General features: G+C 38.6%; 1 protein-coding gene across 1 annotated transcript in view; it reads right to left on the bottom strand.

Moving 5' to 3' along the window:
- The window catches only part of DAP (death associated protein), a 36752-nt gene extending 16285 nt beyond the window's left edge, over nt 1-20467 (bottom strand). The window contains exons 1-2 of the mRNA XM_015823909.2: nt 20266-20467; nt 12172-12265 (exon numbers count right to left, since the gene is read on the bottom strand). Of these exons, the coding sequence (XP_015679395.1) occupies nt 12172-12265; nt 20266-20320 (149 nt within the window). The 5' untranslated portion in view covers nt 20321-20467. The remainder of the gene's footprint in view (nt 1-12171; nt 12266-20265) is intronic.
- Nucleotides 20468-24725: the final 4258 nt, after the last annotated feature.

The following is a 24725-nucleotide window of genomic DNA, read 5'->3' as shown; positions in this document are numbered from 1 at the left end:
TTAGAACAATTAATTAGTGGAACAACTTGCCTCCAGAAGCTGTGAATGCTCCAACACTGGAAGTTTTAAAGAAGAAACTGGACAGCCATTTGTCTGAAATGGTATAGGGTTTCCTGCCTGAGCAGGGGATTGGACTAGATGACCTCCAAGGTCCCTTCCAAATAATAATAATAATAATAATAATAATAATAATAATAATAATAATAATAATAATAATAATAATAATAATAATAATAATAATAATAATAATATGTTCTTTGAGGAAAGCAAATGCCTTGGAGTTCTTATTTCTACTGGTCTATTGGAACCATGACATTAGGGTCACCATAATATAAAGGAGAAAGTTCTCACTTGCTTTCTCCCCCAGTTTATTACTCATGGTTTCCTCCTATTTAATGGAATTGAAAAAGAGTCTTGTTTTACTCTAGAGCAGGGGGACTGGAAACAAAACGATAAAGAACAAGGACAGGCAAAATTATAATGGGTTCAGTATCTGTAAAAAGACAAGATTATTTTCCAGGCTGCATCCTTGCAGCTCTATTATGTACAGAAGTTAACAGGCTTGTGGGATTCTTATCAAAAGTGGAAGTGCAGATAATACACTAATAAAAACTAATATGCCGAACTCTGTGAGAGGACAGATAAACTCTGCAATTCAAGAGGAAGCACAGAATAGTTCCAGTCTTCTTCCATACTAGTTACAAATGTCATCAAGAGAAATGACTTACTCAAAAATTATCTACATTAAACTTGATGTGGTTTACATTTTTAAACCACGTACGGTTCTCTTTTCAACCATTCTTCCACTCATGATTCATTATCTGCAACACCATCACATTATTCTACATGATAGATAATAAGAAAACTTTAATAGAGAATTCAGTTAAAATCAGTAGACAAATCTGAATCCAATACATTCAGCTGAAACCAATTAACCATGGGCATTTCACCTGCCAATTCTTTAGCAAAACTTGTTCAAATAACTTTAATACAATCCATTTTCCATCTGAACCATGATGGATGCAGAGTTAAAAATTATCTTCCTCTTCCTTCTTTGACAACAGAGTCCTAATGATTATTTTGGAATTAGTATTTGGAAGAAAATGGAAGGACACTTTGATTCCAACAACAAATGAATGGCTGCAAAAGTTGATGGAATAGCAGAAATGGCTAAATTGACTGCTTTGATTAAAGAAAAGAATACAATTAACTTTATCTGGATTTGGAAATTGCTTTTGGACTTAGTGCTTGAGGTGGAAAAAAATGAAACTTTCATTTTTGGTTTTGCTAATTAGATAGGTTTGTTGTTGCTAGTAAATATTATTATGTAAAAGTAAAAAGTTGAGGTTGTATGTTACAACCTTATTGTACTGCACAAAAAGAGTCAGAAGTCAATGCTTTCCCCTTTCTTTTCCTGTTTACCCTACATCTCTTTCCCTTCCCCACCCCTATTTTCCCATAATAAAAAAATTGAAATAAAAAAGTATTTGGAATGGAAGTCAATTTCCTCCTTTCTTTTTATACCCAGCATCTAGTGACCTAATACTTCACATCAGAAAATATTAAGTGGGTGTGAGAATATTGGAGAGGCTTTTAAGAAGAGACTGGACATCTACTTGTCTGAAATAGTTTAGGATCAACTGTTTGAGCAGGACCTCCAAGATCCCTTCCAACTTTATTATTTTATATTTTGTATACTGTATTAACAAAACATTACGCATTTACCGAAGCATTCCCCAATTGTAGCACACAGACTGTTGTATAGCTTCCCCTATATATAGCCAACCAGGGATATTCTAAAATATGGATAAAACAGTCCTATTTTCTTTTCATAATTCAACCAATACAGTAATCTTAGATTTCTGCATCTAATGTAGTTTTCCTCAACTTGCATACCAGGACATTCTCTGGAAATATGGACTTCAATCTCCAGAATTCTAGCTGGGGAATTCTGGGAGTTGAAATCCACTCACTGGGGGCAAGTGGACCTATTGGCCATTTTAGTTCAGTATTTTTATAATTATAATACACATCATCCAATAATCTTTGTTACTTTCAGAAAGAAATTAAAAATTATCAAATAAAATCATATTGACCTTTTCAGGATTTCAAAAGATAAAGTTCAGTCTCTTGATTGAAAAAGGGTTTAGCCTAATTAAAAAGAACCAAAATGATCAAACAAGAGAGATTTGTGCTGATTACTAATTCTTTGTTTTTAATAGTATGTAATGGTATCTCACTTATAAACTTGTATAGCAAATCTGGAAAACATGAAGCAAAGCATTTCTAATATGCTGTATCAATTTTTTTCATTTCATCTCAGAGTTAATGTAAATCATATTTAATCTACTCAAGCAAGGCATGTGTATGCTTAAAGAATGACACACTAAACTGCGTCTACCTGAAATTCCAGAGTATATTGTACTTATCCCACATGAACTTTCTACCCAAACATTTTATATTGGGAGGAGGAAAGATGGAAAATGAGGGTTGATCCTCCTTTTTGAAACCTGAGGCAAGCTCAGCTACTACATTAATTATAAACTAATCCTGCAAAGTGGAATGCATATAAATGTGGCCATAATGTGAAACTAACAATATAATTTGGGCATAATACAAGTTGTGACATTAAGAATAATTATCTAGATATAATTTCGGAGAAATATTTTCTGTGATGTGAACATGCTGCTGAAGCAAAGTAGACTTTTACTAATTTTCAAATGAATCCTACTGAAAGCCTCTTCGCACTTCTTTAATTTAGGAAAACATCAACAATAGGGCCATCAGGCAGAATGTCTGCTTCTTTGACCTAAGTTCCTGTTCTGGAAAAAAATAAATATATATTTATATATTTAGAATGCTGTGGGGTCCTTGGTGCTCTCTCAGCTTGGTTGTTTTCTTGCAGACGTTTCATTACCAAATTAGGTAACAGCATCCATCCTTGTAGGAAGTGGGGTTTGCTCTCATTTTATGTATTAATGGTTTGCCCTGTCACTGTTGGTGGGAAAACTGAAGAGTTTAACCTATTTAATTAGATGTCCATTCAGTTGCCCAGCATGTTGCTTAGGGGTATTTAGCAAACACGAAGAACTTAGTTTTAGAATAATTGATCTCCAATGCTTCATCTTTATAGTACATATTCAGCTAAAGTTCACAAAGCTCATTTTAAAACAATTATTATTATTATTATTATTATTATTATTATTGTTGTTGTTGTTGTTTTGTTGTTGTTGTTGTTGTTATTAATAATAATAATAATAATAAAGTTGGAAGGGACCTTGGAGGTCATCTAGTCCAATCCCCTGCTCAGGCAGGAAACCCTATACTATTTCGGGCAAATGGCTGTCCAGTCTCTTCTTAAAAACTTCCAGTATTGGAGCATTTCTGGAGGCAGGTTGTTTGTCCATTGGTTAATTGTTCTGTCAGGAAGTTTCTCCTTAGTTCTAAGTTGCTTCTCTCCTTGATTAGTTTCCATCCGTTGCTTCTTGTCCTGCCTTCAGGCCCTTTGGAGAATAGCTTGACTCCCTCTTCTTTGTGGCAGCCCCTGAGATATTGGAACACTGCTATCATGTCCCCCCTTGTCCTTCTCTTCATTAAACTGGTTTGGTTTATAAGATAGCATCATCCACATACAAAGTATCACTATGTATTTATTAGCTAATTTTGTATGCAATACTGTTTAAATGAATCAGTACACAATATATAAATTAAATAACAAAGAATGCAGCCTGCCTAATTTTTCTTCTGTCTAATTTCTCTGGTGTTGGTAAAGGTCTAGACCTATCTGTTTTGTTCCAAAAGAAAATATTAGTAAAATAGATAAAACACAAATATGATGAAAAACTTTTTGGGGAATGGAAAACAATGAAAAAGTTTGATTTCTCTATTCTTAATCATAAATGGAGTTTCCAAATGGAGGAATTTGATTTGGCAACATTTAATTTCTGAGTGCAAACTAAGTAAAATGAGTGGATCAAGGAAGCAAAAGAAATTACAGAGAAGAATCTCAGTTACTGTGAATTGTCTTTCTATCCTTTAATTTATCCATCCTAAATATGCAAGCTGATTTTAAATATATATTCTCTATAAAACAACTGCATATGTACCAAACACATTCTATGCATCTTTATTCAGAAGCACATCCTAACAAATTCAACAGTAATTAGCAGAGTTTTACAACTGTATGTTTTTTTTTAAAAATTAAAGCAGTTTTCTTGGAGAGACAGCTGAAAAATGTTCCAATATTTCAAGAGCACTGATAGTTTACCTTTTATAACGTAAGGCTTAAAATGTAAGAAACAATAAATAATTTGAAAATATTGAATCACTTTTAACCATGAAAAAAAACAGATTACAAATTAAGATCTACAAAGTAGGCACATAATGAAATATTTTCAACATCTGTACTGTCAGCTGAATAACAGCAAACAGATCACATTGGATATATTAAATATAAGAGCCCTTTTCTTGCTATGCTCCATGTCCCTACCTTAAGCCCAAAGTACAGAGCTAAGAAATAGTTGCCCATATCTTATTTAGGGTGTTGCCAACAAGATATTTCTGCTATAAATTAAGATCAGAACAGCTTCAGATATTTAGATATATCTGAAGACTTTTCCCCCTAATTCAAATACAATTGGATATATTAGATATATTCTTTCTATTTCAAATGTATTTGGATATATTTAGGAAGCATATCTAAAATATGCTAGGCATTTCAGTAAAATGGATTGTGTGGTAATTTCATCATACATTATTTTGAATATGCATTATTGGTCTTCTTTAAAATAACTTTCCCAGCCCACAAAGCCAGGGTAGTATCACACATGAATTTATCACTGCATTTCACAAAGAAGAAAATAAGAAGCAAATCCATTTTTTTGACTGTTCAAAGACACAACTAATCAGATATTTATGCAAGAACTTTTGTCATATTATTGTTATAGTTGATTTGTTATTTTTTCTCAAGTGTATTTATATTTATATTTTATTCTTTTAATTAATTTCTCTTTTGGATGCTTCTGGGTTGTCCAAATTCTTGTGCCATACTTACAAAATCTTTGAAAGAATGATACAAAATTTCCTCTGTGTAGCTGTAGAACCCCTTTTCATAACACAGCAGGCTGGATTTTGCCCCCCAAAAAGTTGCACTGCACAGCTCCTGAATTTGATCCAGTACAATAGAAATGGACTCCAAAAGGGCAATGTAACAGGAACTCTTCATAGATCTCACGCATATGATACCATTGATCTTAGAAGACTGAAGCAGAAAGTTTATGATATGACTGAAGATTTTAAACTTACAAATATCATCAGGAATCTGCTTCAGAACCATGTTTTTTGTGGAGTTCCAGGGAAGACAAAGTAGATGGAAGAACCAAAGGAATGGCTTACCACAAGGTTGTGTATTGACCCCAACTCTTTTTAACATTTACACCAATGATCAGCTACTCCCTGAAGGTACTATATGTATGCTGATGATTGAGTAATGGCGGTACAGGGAAAAACATTTGAGGAAGTTGAACAACGTTTAACTAAAGCCCTGGCAGAACTGGATCAGTGCTATTGTGATAACCAGTTAAGACCAAATCCAACAAAACTCAGGTATGTGCCTTCCATCTTTGCAATAAGCAGGCTGTTAGGAAGCTGCATATTATATGGAAAGGGACGTTATGGGAGCATTGCCACAGCCCTAAATATTTAGAAGTCACTCTAGATAGGGCCCTAGCATATAAGCAGCTCTGTACCAACACTAAATTGAAGGTCAGTACGCAAAATAACATCCTCAGGAAATTAATGAGCTCTACCTGGGGTGCCAAACTAAGGGTCCTTTAAGACAACAGCTCTTTGCTATTCAGCAGGCAAATACGCCTGCCCATTCTGGCATAAACCAGCACATGCTGGGAAAGTAGATGTTGCTCTGAATGAAGCTAGCAGAATTATTACTGGATGCTTAAACCTACCCCTCTAGCTAAGATGTACCAACTAGCCGGCATTGTCCCGCCTGCTGTTCGCCGAAAAGCAGCAGCATACAGAGACCCAAATCATCAGTATCTAGACAACACCCTCTCTACGGCCTATAATCAGCTCAGCAGAGACTAAAATCCAGGAAAAGCTTCCTTAGGCTGACCAAAGACTTTGGAGAATTTTAAAGCAGAGTTGATCTATGGCAAGCTACAAAGCACCAACACTGGATAGAACCAATGGAAGAGCTGGCAGCTGGGTCTGATGAAAGCTGGAAAGCCTGGAAATCATTGTATCAACTGCATATAGCTACAACAAGATCCAGAGACATTCTGAACAAATGGGGCTATCGGGTTGCTTCTGCTCTTTGCGATTGTGGTTATATATGTATACCTGTCCTTTGTGCCCTGATCAGTGTACATTTGAGGACTTCATGGCAGCGTGACAGAACACAATTAATGTTGCTATTTCTGGGCAAGATCTGTTTAATTTATACATATTTTAATCCTGTATTTTATATTTTAAATTTTATGCCATATAATATGCCTTATTTTAATTGTGATGCTTCTGACGCAAATAAGCATTAACTTCTGTTGATGTTTTAATTATTTGTAGTACATATGTTTTGTGGTCAGTTGTAAGCCGCCATGAGTTGTTGGCAGATTTGATAGTACAGAAATAGAACATAATTAAGTGATTTGTTTTGGATTTGACGTGGGTACATAATCTCTTGTTAGTTGCTCTCCAAACTACCCTGCAGGCAGATTTTCAATCATTCCCAAACAAGCTGTTTTCCACTAGTGCTACCCAGGGCAGGGCCAATAAGCATACTTGGTAAGAAGCCATCTAATGGCTTATTGTGCTGTTTGTGTATATTACTACTGCAAAGAATTCTCAAAAACAATTGAATGTTGAAATTTGGGAAAAGATAGAATTTCAGGCATGCAGAAGCACCAAAAGCAGTTTTCTTGCATTTGCAAAAATATTTTTGAAATACTGGACATTTTGTAAAAAATAACAGGGTTATTAAAATGTTTAGATAAAAATGACTGCTTAATGCATCAACTATTGTGTTGAATCAGAAGTTTCTAGAATGGAATAAAAAAAAACCCCTGGATTTTCCTGTAGAAAGACTGTTTTCAACAGATAATTTGGAAAACACCAAAAGTGGAAAGTGATACACTTCATTTGTCTTCTTGTAGCCCCTGTAGCTGCAAAATCTTTGAACTGGTGAACATATTGGCACCTCAAAATCTCAATTTGGGCAAATGGGAGGACCTGGGATTGCCTACTTGTGCTCCATACAAAGACTCCCTGCAAGAAGACTGAAAAACAATACTCTCTGGTGGGTTTTAGAACCCTGCAGCTGATAGAAAGTCAGCTTTCCCCAAGCCACAGTTCAGGGTCTTCAAATGGACACTGTGTTCACCCACTTCCCATTTTAATCACTTCAGGAAATTGCTTCTTAACTTTTCTTTGGCTATTAAGAACCTTCAGCATGACAAGTTACATCACAGTGGATGATTTTTACTTCAATCCTCAGCAAAAGAAGTAAGTTTCAGTACTTAAAAAATATTTTTATTCTGAAATAAAACACCAAAAGGGTGATTAGAACATTGATATTAGAAATGAACTAAGGGGCTAGATGGATTGAAAACAACACTTTGAAATTAATTACAATAATCCTTCCAGTGGATTGTTTAAAATCCTGTTAAAAATATATGAAACTCTTGAATCTAAGAAATGTTCTGCTAGGAAAATTATGCAGATTACAGAAAACCATGATAATAGCAGATTTTGAAAGCTGGACACTAGAGGACACCACAAAGTATTTAAGATTATAGTTAAAAGAGAACAGACCCACTAATACAGAATGAATAGAAGTATTTTAACTTTTGAAAAATTCAAGGGTATTTGAGAAAAACAGACATTTCTATTAAGACTGACTGTTATAAAAATTGATTTAAAAGAGAAGGTAGTAGAAAAACAACTAAGAATCTGGCCATTTTGGATTTGGATTTAAAAATGAAAAGTTACAAGAATGGTATGAAAAAATTTGTTACACTGGATTTACAAATGAAACTGACTGATATATTAATAATTAAAAGGGACACACAAATAATAAATCAGAATAATGACTTGGACAACTTTTGAGAACAGGGAACAGAATTTCATTGTTAATGAGTGCCATTGGTGCCCACAGTAAAAAAAAAAGACAAGGTTATCTATCTATCTATCTATCTATCTATCTATCTATCTATCTATCTATCTATCTATCTATCTATCTATCTATCTATCATCTATCTATCTCTTACAAAAGTGATGTGTTACATTTATAATGGAATTCCTGAGAAAAGTCAAAGAGAAAATGTAAAGAAATCAGCTTTTGAGACACTATATAAAGGGAGAAAATATCAAGATTTTTAAAAGTCAAAAGGAGTATGAAGTTGGCTTTTTTGATCAAGGTAAAAATATATGGGTTTTTTTCCTATTAGCTCTTAATATTTTTTTTGTTGTTATTTGTTGTTTGTTAATGTTTTTTTGTTGAATGAAAAGGCTTTATATATTTATTTATATAACTAGGTTTGAATGATGACATTTTAAAGATTTCTTTAAAATAGATATGGGAAGACATAGATAAGAAATAAGCTATGGGAAGATATTATACACACACACAAGTGTGTGTGTGTGTGTGTGTGTTAATATATAATATTAAGAGACCACCCATCTACCTCATAGAATGAATTCGGGTGGTATACATAAAGGCTATATATATTATAATAAAACAATTAAAATAATAAAATAAAAATTCTGAATTAAAAAAGGTGGGAAGTGGCTATGATAAATTATTGTGTTAAAAGGAAAGGAAGAGTCTGAAAATGATTTAAGGTTAAAATATTTATGTTATTTGTGGTCCCTCTTAATGGACTTTTGCTGATTAGGACAATGTCAAGTCTTTAAAATTTGTTTATAGATAAAAACAAGAGATACGGAAAGGAGATCTGTTGTTGAAATGTTAAGAGAAGGTGATAAATTACTGAAATTGTCTGTACTTGTCTTGAAGGGGGAAGTCATGTCTTTATACAGAATACCTTGTTTCCTTATATATATATAAAATTTCCAATTTCTTTTACAGTTTTCTTTTTACTTTTTTATATTTTATTATTAAAAATTATTAAAAAATTAAGTAATACAAAAAGCCTGGGATTGTCTACTTCAGAGTCCTGGGATCAAACAATGGACTGCCTTGTTTTCAGTTAAAATAAGCAGAAAGGATGCATAGCATTATGGTGAAGCAGCAACAGAATTTTATTTCATCTAGTTGCTTGAGATATTGCAATTATTTTTGATACTAACACCAATATAATCTACTTACCTTTTTCTGAATCTTTACAAAAGCATTAGACAAAATAATTACAGTACAATAACCATTTCATTCTGTTGTTCACAATATCTGCTTTTATATCGGTAGTCCTCGATTTATAATCGATCACTTAGCAACTGATCATTTAGTTTCAAGTTATGATGGACTTCTTTTGGGAAAAAAAATTAAATAATCTCAATAAAATGGACAGAGCATGTTGTAACAGAGTAACAGATCAAGAATAAACTGCAATGTAATTTTGAAATTACTTTGAAGGGATTTAGCTGTGAAAAGGGGGGTTGAAACTAGGATCCTCTGCAATTGAGAATTCTGATAATGAAGTGCAGGTGGCTTGAACCTGTCAACAGGGCGTCCTAGAACTAAATATAGGTGAGTGAGGCTCAGCCGCTGTGGTGAGGCATTAAAATGGCGCCCACAATGAGCGGGAAGGAGGAACAGTTGGGTGAGGGAATCCCAAATAGTGCTAGCAACTGAGAAGCGAGGAAACAGGCAAGCTCTGACTGACCGACATGGCTAGCGGCCGTTTGATGGGCGCTGCGTGTAACGAACTAATCCTCCTCAAAAGGTGAAGCCTTCCAGGGTAAGGATTGTCAACGCCAGCAAAAATGGTCACCTTGCGGTGCGCCAAAATGGCGACCGCGCAGCCGAAAAAGGGAAAAGGGCAAACCCTTGAAGCTTGAGGAGCCAGAGCTTGAGAGAGCCAACGCTGCTCCAAAAACGCTAGGAGACACGCAAAGAGCAGTCTCCCTCTCCTCCTGATCTCTGTAAATTGCTCAGGAGAATTTGAAGATCTGCGCCGAACAGCTGAGAGGCGCAGCAGCCGCGATGCCTCCCAGCAGCGGCGGAAAGTCCAGAGCCGAAAGCAGCTGAATCTGTCAAATTCGATGAATACTGGGGTAAACAGCAGCGAGATATTAATGCTCGCGCTGAAACTAGTTCTCCTAGCTGTGGCCGAGGTGCTGTTAATGGCCCCTAAAGCGTTTGACAGATTAACGGCCACCAAAATGGCGGCCGCAGCTCAAATCTACGGAGCTGACAGCTCAGGGAGGCTTCAGGGGAAAAAAGCCTGGATGATCCTAGAGGAGAGCCGAACAGAAGCTAAATAGCTTCTGGCTTGTCAAAGAGCAATCCCTAATAGATTCCTAAAGCTTTAAAAACTCTGTCAGAACAGCGTTCCCAAAATGGAAGCTGCAGTCCACTGTGGAGCTGACAGTTAAGGGAGGGGGTGTCAGATGGCAGAAGCCTGAAATTTTGAGAGGAAAGTTGAACAGGAGCCGTGTGGCTTCTGTTTTTCCCTGAAAGAATCCACTAATGGGTTAGAAGGAAAAATTCCCACAAGAATCAAACCTGTCAGAAGTAAGAATTTGGGAGTCAAAACTGTCACGTCCTGCTGGGCGAACAGACTAAGTTGAAACTGGGAGGTACCAGGCAAGGACGGGCATGACAACTTTGACAACTTAGTCTGATTGGGCAGGAGGACTGAAATAACCCATTGGTGGATTCTTCATCCATCATGCTGGAGAATGTTAGAAATCTCATTGAAGAAATGCAATTGGTTGAACTTTGCCTTACCCAAGAAGGTGTCAAGAAAAGTATGCTGTTTTGCCAGGTTTTTGACAATTTAACCACTATCAGGAAAAGAATAACTTACTATAAAAGCTTCTGCCTCCTTAATGTACTGCCATTTGCCTCCTAAAAGATTTTCTCCTTTTTTTTTATCAGCTTCTAGGTTGCCCCATTCATAGTTTTATTCTATAAAACCTTTAGCAACTAAACATTTACTGACAGAATGAAGGCATGTTGGAAGTCATATTTTCCATTTGTACATATTTTTCCTACTTTATTACAGTGGGCATTTGATTAATATGGCTGTAGGACAGTGAAATATAAGAAAAGAAATGAATCTAGTCAAATTTCCTACCAAACATCTTGCAGTGGGGTTCTTTAGGCAAATATTCATATTCAATCTCTTAGACAAAATAATTAGAAGATAATACACTATTCCAGATCTTATTTCTTCACTTTATATGTATTTTCTGACAAAGCAAGTTTGGGAGAATCTATGGCTTTCCAAAAGTTGAAGAAGTACAACCCAGCATCTTTCACTCTTAGCCATCCTGGGTGCGGTTGTTGAGGAGTACAGATTCATAACTTCTAGAAAGCTGCAAGTTCTCCAGCCATACTTTATAACCTAATTTGTAAAGCCTTTCACTATCTCTGTGCTTTACCAGATTGAGTGCATTGAGTATAGTGACTATTTACATTGCTTCAAGCTTTTTCTGTATCTCCTGATGCTTTACCTCTATTCATGCTTTTTTTTCTTCCAATGATGGATACAATGTCTCCCATTAGTAAATCTTTCAGAGGGTTGTACTCAACTCAAATTTGGGGAGCTATCTGATTTGATTGCAGCTATGCAAGGGAAAGATTTTGATCATGCTTTCACTGCCCACATCGTAATTCTTCCATAATCTCTGTTTACTGTGGACAGGTAAATTATGAGGCCAAAATACTTTAAATAGCAATAGCACTTAGACTTATATACCACTTCAAAGTGCTTTACAGCCCTCTCTAAACAGTTTACAGAGTCAGCATATTGCCCCCAACAATCTGGGTCCTCATTTTATTGACCTTGGAAGGATGGAAGGCTTGAGCCAGTGAGGATCGAATTCTTGGCAGTGAACTGAATTAGCCTGCAATATTGCATTCTAACCACTGTGTCACCACATTAAAGAAATAGAGAAACTCACTGATACTGCCGCGGCAACATTTTAGATATCTTATGTCTTTATAATTCATGTGTCTTATTTGTAATACTTCACCTGGTGCCACTTTCCCATTCCGTTTCCTCTTTGTCTTCTTTGGTTTCTGGAACATGTGGATGCTTTTGCACAATTCTCATTCCACCAGCTTTGACTACAAGAAAAATAAGTTGAGGTAAAGAATCTACCAGATAAGCTAAGTAAAGATCTAATGAACATATTAAGGTTAACAGTTTTATAAATTAGAATTATTACGTCATTTGATAACTGAATCCAAGAAGACATGCAGAAAACAACCATTACTGTTGTGATAAAATTCATTCAGCACTTATTGATTCAACGTTTACTGTATGCCTACATCTTTACACATTTTTAACAGAGATCTTTGTGGAAGGCCTTTAATTCAATTACAGCATCCCAATTAAAATGATAGCTAGGGATAGGGTCAACAAAAGAATCCTGTCTGAGAACTTTCATAACCATTGCATTATTTAATTGATAAAAATATTATATACGTTGAGATATGAATTTATATTCCCATTTAGACTTCTGATCCATTTATACCATAAAGAAATACATTTATGTTTTAAATTTCACATTATCTGGGATATGGGAAAGTTACTACTGTGGATGATTACTTGAAAGTGAATTTATGTATATATTTCGTTGGGTTCAAATGCATCTGGTATGGCAATGACAAAAATGTTTATTGTTGTAGAACTATGTAAAAATGGTATAACAAATTATGCTAAATTATTTTCATAATAATTTCTTAGGGGAACATATGTTAGAAATCTACCCAAGGAATTGTGGCTGATGGGATCTTTGGAAAGGAAACAAAACAAACCATAAATCAATAAAAGCATCACTTTATAGGTACTTTTCACTTTAAAAATTACATTACAATAGCAGAGGAATTTAGTGTACCTCTTTCAGGATGTACCTACTTAACTTCACACCATGCAGAGGCTAAATATCATGCCTTCTGCACAAAAGATTTCTTTGTACCACAACAGTATTATTTCACTATATTTCTTCTTGGTTCCAAACCCTGAATTTATAGCCTTTCAGCTATTTTCAACCTCACTCCTACTGAGTCAAATTGCTAAACTGAGTTTAACAAATAAGTGTCCTGGCAAGCCAATTAGGGAAAATAAGATTCTTAAAGCTATTTACAAAGAAATGCTTTCTCCTGAAACAAGTTGTGATACTTTAAAATCTATGCTGGAACTTCCCCCCCCAAAAAAAGCATCAATTGTATTTTGCTGGTTGTGACATTGCCTGGATTTAAGATGAAAAGCATGTAACATTTTAATTCCAGAAATTAACTCTTAGTGAATGACCAGAATAGTTTGAAATGGAAATTGACATTGGCTATATCCACACATCCTGAAATAAAATTGCACAATATTTTTTTTTGTCAGAAGGCATTGGAAATATACCTCATATACTGATTCCTGAATTCAGCGGTAAAGCCTTTCTAGTTCTGAATAGCAATGCTATTTCTGAAAAAAAGTTTAGGAATTACCTTACACAATCACTATCTTTTGAGAAACTCCTGGCCAGAAAGATAGAAAGATTATTTTGCTCATAAATTCAGAAAAATGCACATCCTGTCTCAGTATGTATAACAAGACTGAGAACTGTAGAGAGTTAAAAAGCAGAGAAAGATTTTGACAGATCATTCAACTTTCAATTGTCCATTTATTAAATGGTAATAATAATCTTGCATCTTGCAGGGCTGGCCGAAAGGCTTTGCGGGGGCCTGGCTGGAGAGGGGGAAATGGAAAGCTCGGACAGCTGCAGCCGGTTTTGGGCACGGTGGGCGTGGATCGGGCAGAAGGAAAGAAAAGAGGAAGGAGAAAGGGGGGTAGGTGGGTATTGTTGTTGTCGGGGAGAGACCAGGTGAAGCCGAAGAGGAGTTTGGATTTTTTAAGTGATTCCTTTCCTCTGAAGGAGAGGAAGGAGAGAGTGAGAAAGTGGAGTTTTATTGCTTTCTTTCGCAGGAGGATATCCTGAACAAAGGGAAGAGTGAGAATGAGAAGAGGGAAACCTTTCTGGGGTTTTAAATCCAGGTTTTAACTGGAAAAGAAAAAAGGGGGGGATTTGGCATAGAGAGACCTGGGACTACGAGTGCTGACAGAAGAAAAAGGGAGGCTGGTCGTTGCTGCTTCAGAGACCAGCGGCCGTCCAAATTTTGATCATCATCACCTGTGCAAGCTGTAGGCATTGTGGGGAGCTGCCCACACGGGGCGAGCTGTTGCTGCGGAGCGCTGACTATCCTCGCTCGTGCTTCCGTTGCTGCCTGGAGCCAGAGGGCCTCCTCCCCCAGCGGCCATCTGAACTTTGATCATTATCATCTGTGCAAGCTGCAGACATTGTGGGTAGCTGCCCTCGCGGAGTGAGCTGTTGCTGCGGAGTGCTGACTATCTTTGTTTGTGCTTTCTGTTGCTGCCTGGAGCCGGAGGGCCGCCTCCCCCGTTTTTCTCAAGCGGCTACCACAAGCTATTGATTGCCGGGGGTTGATGACTGCCGTGGCTAGGGGTTGGTCGTCTCTGTTACTGTAAATCCCTTTGACGAGAGCCTGCCACCTCTTCACTTCCGCTAAAAAGGACATTCTATCAATGCCCTGAGAGCACGGCTGCTGAGCGTAACTAGAAAGGAAGGGGGGCGGGCTAGGAGGGTCTGGCCTCAGGCGGCCCGAGGGGGTTACGCTACACGTGGGGGCTTGTCCTGGATAGCCTGCCTGCCCCCCCCCCGCTTTAGCAAGGGAGGGTTGGTCTCACATAGAGACATAAGACAGGGGAACAAAATGGACTCTAATGTGGTTATTAGGTGGTGCGAAGAGCAGAATAGTGAAGTAAGGACGAGCGTAGTAATCAATGTTCCTGGCAATGTTTGGTCAGAAGAGTGAATTTTACAGATATTGAGGGTCCTTGTCCCAGATCAGAGGGTGTATGTGATAGATACGAGGATCGGGATTCCCCCCATATTTTTGTACTGCTGGAATGGAAGAAGAGTATTCCGGAGTGCTTTCAGGTTGAAAATCTGCAACTGACAGAAGATATTAGAGTAGGGATGACTTTCCTGACTATATGGGGTACACCCTTGACCAAACCATTTGGCCAGAAGAAAGAGAAACGTGCTTCCTTACCCACGGGGACAACAGAAGTAGGGTTCACACAGGCTGGGGGAAGTTTGACTTCCCTCCAAAACCTGACAGGGGGCTATTGCATAGGGGCTGGATATAGGAAATTATGTACTTTCTCGGGGATGCAACCGGTGCCAGAAGGGGAAAAGGAGTATGAAGCCTGGATGGAGCAGGCAATACAAGCTGTTGAGGAACAGGATATACTGGACACCCAAAAAAGGCAATGACTTAGAGAAAGTTTAAAGGACCCAGCTAAAGAAGCCATTAGAAGTCTAACATTGAATTGGGGACACTTTACTGTGCATGACTATCTCTCTTTACTGCATGATGAATTTGGATTTGCTGAGACGGTCTCTAGTTTATTGTTTCGGTTGGAACATATGTATCAGAAGAGGGATGAGAAGCTGTCTGAATATATAAGGCGCCTGAATAGATTATTATATCAGGTTGTGGAAAGGGGGGATTAGACCCAACTGAGGTGGAACAAGCCAGGATAGAGCAACTCTCCTGGGGTGCTTTAGTTTCGGACCCTGTTTGGAACCAAATAAAAGGTCGAAGCTAGAGGGAGTGTGTTTGGGGGTATCACGAGCTTATAAGGAGAGTTTGGGTGACCGAGGTAGTAGAGGAGGCTAAGGAGGCGACGGTTGAGTTACCGGCAGGACAGCCCTTAGGCCCAGGAGTGGGAAAGGTTAGGGAGGATGACGATCAGTTAAAAACGATGCAAGCTCAGATACTGGACTTAACTAAAATAATGGCTTCCTGGACAGTAATGGATGGCCCGCCCCCGAACAGAGGTTGGGTTTGGCAGACTGATGGGGGGATGGGCCCGTCCGCTCTAGCTAATAATTCAGTGAGACCAGTGGTTACAATTGTGGGGGTGTGGGGCATTATAGGCGTGCGTGTACGAAACCGTACAGAAGATCAGGGAATCCAATTCAGTCGGGAAACTGTCAAGGGCCCCAGTGAGGGAGCTAGCTGGGTGCCCGGTGATATCAGTCAGCCCCGACAAGAGAGGATTCCCTTGGAAACCCTCACCGAAGATGGGAGTGATGGGAGTACCTCCTTTAGCGAGAAATCTCCGTCCCTTTGAACTGCCAGAAACTAGAGCAACAGGGCTCCAGCGACAGCCTTTGAGGAATCAAGTGCGGGTCGTTAAACCAGACACTGTGTTTCCCACTATTGGAGTTCCCCAGCAGTTGGTGGGCCCTTCTCCAATGGTGTCAGTGCAAGTGGAAGGTATTTACACTAAGGTCCTTTTGGATTTGGGTGCGCAAGTTACATTACTATATAGGGATTTTTATGATAGATATCTGACATATATGCCTATACAGGAATTGGGTGACCTGAAGATCTGTGGTATCGGGACTGAAAAATTCCCATATGATGGATATTTGCCCATACAGTTGACGTTTGGGCTTTCTATTGCTGGGTATACGGAGACTTTTGATACTCTGGCTGTTGTGTGCGCCCGCCCCTCAGGAGTTAGTCAGGGTTCGTTGATTGTGCGGATGAACAGAAGCTTGGTTAGGTGTTTGCTCACCCCAGTTGTCCCCTTTGGGGATGACCCAATCACAAGGGATGTTCACCCTGCGCTACAGACAGTATGTCGGCATCTGGCCCAGGAGCATCAAGCCCTGGCAGAGGGGGTGGGGTGATTATGGAAGTTGGACAGAAAGAAGAGGATAATACAACCAGGGGAAATGGTGTGTTTGAGGGCTTCCGTTAGATTAGATTGGGAACAGCCTGGCCCGTATCTTATTCTTGAACCCGGCCCCAAGGGGCGGAGTGATGGAGTGGAACTAATTCCAAAGGTAGTTTCCACGCGGGTTTTATGGCAGGCAAAAGGGTGGATCTTGGTTGGGGTCCAGAATATCACGAGCCTCCCTGTACGGCTGAGGGATCGGATGTTGTTGGGGCAAGTGAGCCCAGCTACCCCGATTGGGTCTCTGGATGATAGGGGAAAGAGTGAGGGGGAGTTTTCGATGGATCAATTCTATCTCAAGAATACACAACTTTCTCCTGAGTGGCGAGAGAGGACGAGAGATCAGCTTTGGAAGTGGAAATATCTATTTCCGAGAGATGAGTTTGATGTGGGCTGTGCTAGGAGTGCCCAGCATGTAATCCGACTGAAGGAGAATAAGCCCTTCAGGAGAGATCTCAGCGGATTCCTTAAGCAATCTGGATGATCTTAGAGAGCGTCTAGCAGAGCTGAAAAAGACTGGGGTCATTAGGTAATCCCGAAGTCCTTATGCTTCCCCTGTAGTGGTGGTCCGGAAGAAGAACGGGTCTCTGAGAATGTGTATAGACTACCGCACTCTTAACCGGAGGACTATCTTCGATCAGTATACAACTCCTCGGCTAGAGGATGCTCTGCAGTGTTTGTCAGGGGCAAAGTGGTTTAGTGTACTGGATGTAAGGAGTGGCTACCACCAGATCCCCATGCACCCAGAGGATAGGGAGAAAACTGCTTTCATCTGCCCAGTGGGGTTTTAAGAGTTTAATCGAATGCCTCAAGGGCTGTCAGGGGCTCCGGCGACTTTTCAAAGGCTCATGGAAAGGACAGTGGGGGACATGAACCTGATAGAGGTGTTGGTCTACTTAGATGATATGATTGTGTTTGGCAAGACTCTTGAACAGCATGAGGAGCGTTTAGAGAAGGTATTGACAAGGCTCCATGAGGAAGGGCTGAAATTGTCACTGGAGAAATGCCAATTCTATCAACCATCTGTCACTTATTTAGGTCATGTTGTCTTGGCCAAGGGGGTGGCAACGGACCCCGCCAAGCTTGAGGTAGTTGTTTCTTGGCCCAGGCCCCAGAATGTAGCAGAATTGCGATCATTTTGGGGATTTTGTTCATATTATCAGAGGTTTGTGGAAGGATTTGCAAAGATAGCTCGCCTGCTCAATGAGTTGTTAAAGAATGAAGAAGTAGAGGAAGTGGTGGGTTGTTTGAATCCGGTCCATCAAACTAAGGGACCCAGGAGGTCTCGGGAGTCTATTCAGGCAGGTTGGACTGAACGGAATGAGCAAGCTTTTGACCAGTGGAAGTGGAGGCTTACGAACACCCCAGTCCTGGCTTATGCAGATCCTAATCAACCGTATGAGTTACATGTGGACGCTAGTCGGGTTGGCCTTGGGGGGGTGTTATATCAGGAACACGATCAACAGCTGAAGCCCATAGCATACATCAGCAGGGGCTTAACTCCAGCGGAAAAGAATTATCCCACTCATAAGTTGGAATTTTTGGCACTCAAGTGGGCGGTTGTAGATAAGTGCCAGGGGGTTGATGACCATTGTCACACACTGACTGCCATGGCTAGGGGTTGGTCTCTGTTCCTGTAAAACCCTTTGATGACAAGAGCTTGCCACCTCTTCACTCCTGCTAAAAAGGACATTCTATCAATGCCCCGAGAGCGCAGCTAAGCGTAACTAGAAAGGAAGGGGGGAGGGCTAGGAGGGTCTGGGCTTAGGCGGCCCCTGAGCGGGTTACGCTACACATGTAACAGAGCTAAGATTCCATCTGAATTCATTATTGAGTGCATTAATGTGATTTGGATTTGAACTGTCTAACAGAATCAATTAAGAGATTCAATCTGATGCATATGTGTGTACATGCTGAAAAGTCTATCAGATCTTCAAACTGACAGAAACACCTGATATTATTCCAAAATTCAATTTGAAGACTTGATCCAAACTAATTATCTTGTAATTGAACTTATGAAGTGAAACATTACACTGCTTTATGGTTTCTCAGACCCAAGAAGCATCAACTCTTCTTAAACCTATTGCAAATGACCAAAACCTATTGCACAGACTTTTTCTGGAAAGGCAGCCATTTGTAAAGTTTTCTTTCCTCTCTCAAACTGGAGGGGTTTCTAATTATTCATTCTCAGCAAAGTTGGGCCCACCTATACTCTCTACATGTTGATAAATGACAGGTTTCAGCACCCTCATCTGTGATTTGATTCTCATCTTTTTGTTCTGATTTTATTTCATTACTGACATTAAAATTATCTTTAAAAAGGACTAACAAGGAATAATCACTTCATTGCATTTGATGTATTGTTTTTAAAATGATTTTTCTCCCTGAAGTGTTATTTTAAAAACGATTGTTTGCACTTTTGTTTCTGGGTGTTTGGAGTAAGCAATTACCTCCTTCACACAATTCCAATTATTATGCATGCTACCTTAAATCAGAGCGACAAATTTGCAAGAAAAAAACAGGAAGACTATCCCAGCATACACTCATTTACACACTTATACACACACACACACACACACTTATATATATAATCAGCATTCATTTCAAGAATTCTCAATTATGTGGCTGCGTTATCATAATTTCTGCACGAGGAAACAGTTCTCTGTATAAGAGGAAATAAGAGGGTTGAACTATTGGCCTTCCATAAGGAGCCCCAATTCAGGATCTGTCTCGTGGCTCCGACAGACACGGCCTGCCTCGATTCGCAACACGTGCCCTATGTTAACACGTCAACCTGAAGGGGGATGGGCAGCCCGGTTCTTAGGAGACTTGCAACACATTCTCCTCCCCCCCCCCTCCGGGCTTCCAATATTTCGAACGAAGGCGGCTGGCAGTTACCAGCGACCGTTTAAAAACTGAGCCGTTAATGCTTTTCTGCAGCACGTCGAGTGAATCCCCTCCTTAGGAATAAGCGCTGATATAGGATCGCGCAGCCCTGTTTACTCAAAACTAAGCTACCTTCCCGTTCCAAGAACAAGATTAAACTCCCAAAGAAAACGCCGCCTTCCTCTTGAAACAACTAACGCGGGAAGGGGTCGTATCCAGACTGTAAAAAGCTCCCAAAGACCCAAGCTCGGTTTGCAAGCGTCCGCAGAGGCAAGGAGGTGGGCTCTCTTCCCCGTATCAGCTTCCCTTCTTCCCCAGCGCGCCCTCCCGCCATAAACTTCCCTCAGGAGACAGCACAAGCAGAAGTGGCGGAAGGAGAGCGGAGTGAAAGGACAGCGGGGAGTAGCAGCTGTACCGGCGGGAGGATGTCCAGCGCGGGTTTCTGCTTTGACTTTGGGCGGCGAAGACATTGTTTGCTCTGGAGCCGCCGCCGTCGTCGCCGCCGCCGCCAACAGGGCAATCGCGAGTCCAGTACGGAAGACAGACTGGTTTGCTGACTCCAAGGCAAGACACTCCTCCTCCGTGTAGCTTCACTTGTCAACGTGGCTACTCCCCGTCGCTGCGCTGCGCACGGCTCTGTCGTCAGAGCTTGGGGTAAAGCAAGAGGAGGTGGAGGAACTTTTACTCCTTCCTCTTCCTGCGCTTCTCGCAGCCAATGCGTGAGGTTGCCAGTGGAGTTTCCTTTAAAAACAAAAACAAAAAACATCGCGTTCAAATAAACCCAGATTCTACACAAAATCTCAGATCACAAAAAGCACAATGTCAAGTTTTAAGCTAAATTATTTTTACCTAGTGTCAGAGTTGCTCAGTGGACTTCCTAGGAAGATTTCGCCCTCAAATAAACATTCTTCACAAAACCCACAGATTACAAAAAAAAAAGTTTTAAGCTAAATCATTTTACCCATGGAATACATATGTTTTAATATAGTGTATCAAAAACCTTAGATTTCATTGGATTTTAAAATTAAAAACTAGAAATCAGACAGGAACTCCAAAAACCCAATTCTGTTTTTTTTTTTATAACTCAATTCTATTGTTTTTTTGCAACTGCAAATATATAGGAGGCTTGGGAGATTGCGTGTCTTTTACTAGACTGGCTGAATTGTGAAAGAAAGAGTACGTAAAAAATGGGAGTGGAGAATCTCGGGCAATTAAAATAATCAACAGCTGTTAGTAGTAGGCGCTTCTACGGTATGTAAGAGCCTCCCAGTTCGACGAAAGAGTATCTCATGCTGAGAAGAGAGAAGGCTGCTGAGTTTATATCCCAGTATTTACCTCTTCCTTGAAGTGTTTTCCGGAATAGAAAGGTGGACTGGACAGGCTATTTCTTTAAGGGAGCTTTTCTTTGTATTTAATGCAATTCCTACCTCTAAAAGGAAAAATAACATTCCAACGTAAGTTGTTCACCGACTTCATGGAAAGCACCTTCAGTTCTGAAGAGCCTTGTGACGTTTAAATTGTGTGAAGAGTTCCTGCATCTTGCTTTGAAAGTACAGGTAATCCTCAATTTACAAAAGTTCATTTAGTGACTGTTCAAAGTTACAGTGGCACTGAAAAAGTGACTTATGACCGTTTTTTACACTTGGCAACTGGTTGATATTTATGATAGTTGCCGTGTCCTGGGGTCATCTGATCAGCTTTTGTCACCTTCTGACAAACCATAGGAAAGCCAGATTCACTTAACCATGTTGCTAACTGGCAAGAAAGGTCATCAAATGGGGCAAAACTCAGTTTAAAATGTCTCACTTAGCAACATAAATTTTGGGCTCAATTGTCATATGTTGAGGACTACCTATATTTACCATTTTGATAATAAAACCGCTTTGTAGTTGGTTTTGCTTTGGTAGGGCTTATGAGCCACAATGAATTCCTCTCAATATCCCTAGCAAATGTTAACACAACCAGCATGGTGCTAGAAACATTTATCTTTGCTGGCCAAACCCTGAATGGTGCAGATACCTGGAAGGCAGTAGCTGGGATTTTTCAAACTTGCACAACAAATAAAACCTAGAATTCATAAAAGACACTATGCCTACCTATCAGAAATGTAGGAAACTGTTTAGTAATAGCATCCATCTCCGCTGGTCAGCTGCTTTCTTTCTCCAATATTCTTTCTATTGGCATAAAGAGGATATCTAGGAAAAACAAACTGGATCTGTTTAATTGTTATCCCTTTTAATGCCTGCATTTATAATATCTGCTTTGTTAAGTTTTTGTTTGAAAAATGGGATTTACTGAAGAAAAATAATTTAAAGTTTTTAGAAAACATACATAAGGACAAGAAGCTTCTTTCTAGTCTCATATACTAGTAAACTAAAATATTGTTTTTTTTATTAAGTTATTTAAAAAACTGAACCATAAAAAGAAAATTCAGAAACACTTTAACATTTGTAGGTATAACTATATACATCTTTAAGAGAAGGTATTGGGCAAGAAAAGATGAATTATTTTATTTACCCAGTATTTTTAACAGTGATAGATGCAAGAATACTTAGTGGTACTAGTTTAGTTGTTCCTGTTCTCACTACTGGTAGGTACAATCTATATAATAGATAAGAACAAAGGTACTGTCCCTCATCACTTCAGAAGATCTTTATAAATACTTTGGTATCTTTAAAAACACACATTAAAAGGCTGCTTAAGAGTAAGTACTTTTAACAAGAACATTAATATCAGTTTTGCTAGCCACCCAGTTTTTGGTTAAGATGGACTGGCATGTAAATTCTTTAAAATAAAAAATGAAATAAAAGATTGGTTTTGGGGGGAACTATTTGCTGGTTTTTGCTTGTTTGTAGTCTGTAAATAATTACTGTAGAAGGCAGTGTAATTGGTAACTCTTTGTTTAACCTACTATTGCATCTTAAACTGCTAATGTGATCGGAGCTACAAAACTGTATTGGGCAAAAATAAAATGAAGCCAAGATGTCACAGTAACCTGAACTTCAATATTATTATCGGTAGTTGTGCAACACTTTTACACTGAAATCATCCTCTTTACATTTCTAAATCAGATATAATATGCCATGATGCTATACAATTCTGTGACAAAGTATACCACTCTTTGGGATTTTCTGAATTTCTATATATGAATTGTGCTTTATATCAAAGTATTCTGAAGAGAATAATAGGCCGTTTATCAATCAGCTGATGCATGAGTGGGTAATGCAACAACATAAGGATTGCAGACATGTTAGCAAGTTTAGAAAAGGATATGTAAAGCTGTAAAGCATGGATTTCCAAACTTTTGGCTTGCCTAGGCCTCACTGAGTGAAGAGGAATTGTCTTGGGCTGCATATACAATATATAATATTGTTAATGTATATAAATAACCAACCTTTTAAAAATATTTTTATTATGATCTTGTGGGGCCACGTTAATAGCTGTCCAGGGCTGCATGCAGCCTGTTGTAAACATTTTTAAATGGCCAAGTCAAAACCTAGACCCAAATGCCACCAAAATATTGTGACAGGACCTGAAACAATCAGTTCATTTTGCCACAAAGAAATAAGCTGAAATTCCTATATAGTGATATAAAAATCTGATAATAAATTACAGAAGCATTTAGTGATAGTTACTGCACGTAATGATGATGCTACATTATTGACTATAAGGGAGTAATTTTTCATATTTGTGTGTTGCATTTTTATTTATAAAATGAAACTAGCACCTAATTTGGGTCTTAACTGTTTATTCCATGTCTCACAGATAAGATTTAGTAGCAAAGTTAATCAGAAATCCAGAAAAATCTTAAAGAGATTAATCTTTTTGGACAGATACTATGCTGCTATATAATAAAGTATAGAAGTTACCTTCCAAGATCTTAGTTTGCAGAATGCAAGAATAGATGAAAGGAGAAAGCATCATCAGATGAAAGAGGATAGAGTTGATTTGTGATCCCACCTGGTTAATGATTATTTTTTTTGTTTCTCCAGTGTGCTAGCAATTCTATATTTGGTCTTCTATTTTTATTATATTTTTAATTCTGTATACTGCCTTGAATCTTTTTGATTTGGCACCCTTAACAAAAATGATTTTTAGAGGATTTGAAAATATTTAAACTTACAAGCAATGAGATAGTTCTTAACAAATATTCTGTTAAAACCTCAAAGATCTTCAAATGTGCTTAAAAACAGGCAAAAAGCATTTCTAAAATAGAGATTTGAGGTTAAGAAGCCCTAAATATCTTGAAGGCAGCATAGTGTCATGGCTGGGTGGGATTAAGATCAAGTTCATGTACACATTCAACAATAAAAGATTCTGACACTTTGGAACAATCAGTCTAACCTTTTTCACAGATCAAAGGAGGGTTATGCCAACTTGAGTTTCTGGAAGACGTGGTCTACAAATTATCAAATACATTTTCTTTGTAAGATTTATAAAGGCAATAAACCTGAATGATATATAGCAGGGATCTTCAAACTTGGCCCTTTTATGACTTGTGGACTTCAACTCCCAGAATTCCTCAGCCAGGCATGCTGGCTGAGGAATTCTGGGAGTTGAAGTCCACAAGTCATAAAAGGGCCAAGTTTGAAAACCCCTGATATATAGTTTAAACAGTAAAAGTTATTTTGTACAGTGGAATAAGAATGGCTAAGCGGGTACAACATTTTGAGTCTGAAATAGATGGTTTTGATCATTCTCAATGTTTCAGGTTTGAAACAGCTGTTTTGAGTTTGAAATAGGGACAACTATTTAGACATGGGGAATTTTTGAAATGCTTGGGACTAACCATTTTGAAATTTAAAACTGGTTTTGCATTGGGAACATTTTAAACTCTTATATTTAACTTAGCCTACAGGTGAAGGCTTAGTAGTG

This window comes from Protobothrops mucrosquamatus, unplaced genomic scaffold (genome assembly GCF_001527695.2).
Source record: "Protobothrops mucrosquamatus isolate PMUCROS unplaced genomic scaffold, P.Mucros_1.0 scaffold2042, whole genome shotgun sequence".
Taxonomy (NCBI): Eukaryota; Metazoa; Chordata; class Lepidosauria; order Squamata; family Viperidae; genus Protobothrops; species Protobothrops mucrosquamatus.
This window is presented reverse-complemented; position numbering and strand designations above follow the sequence as displayed.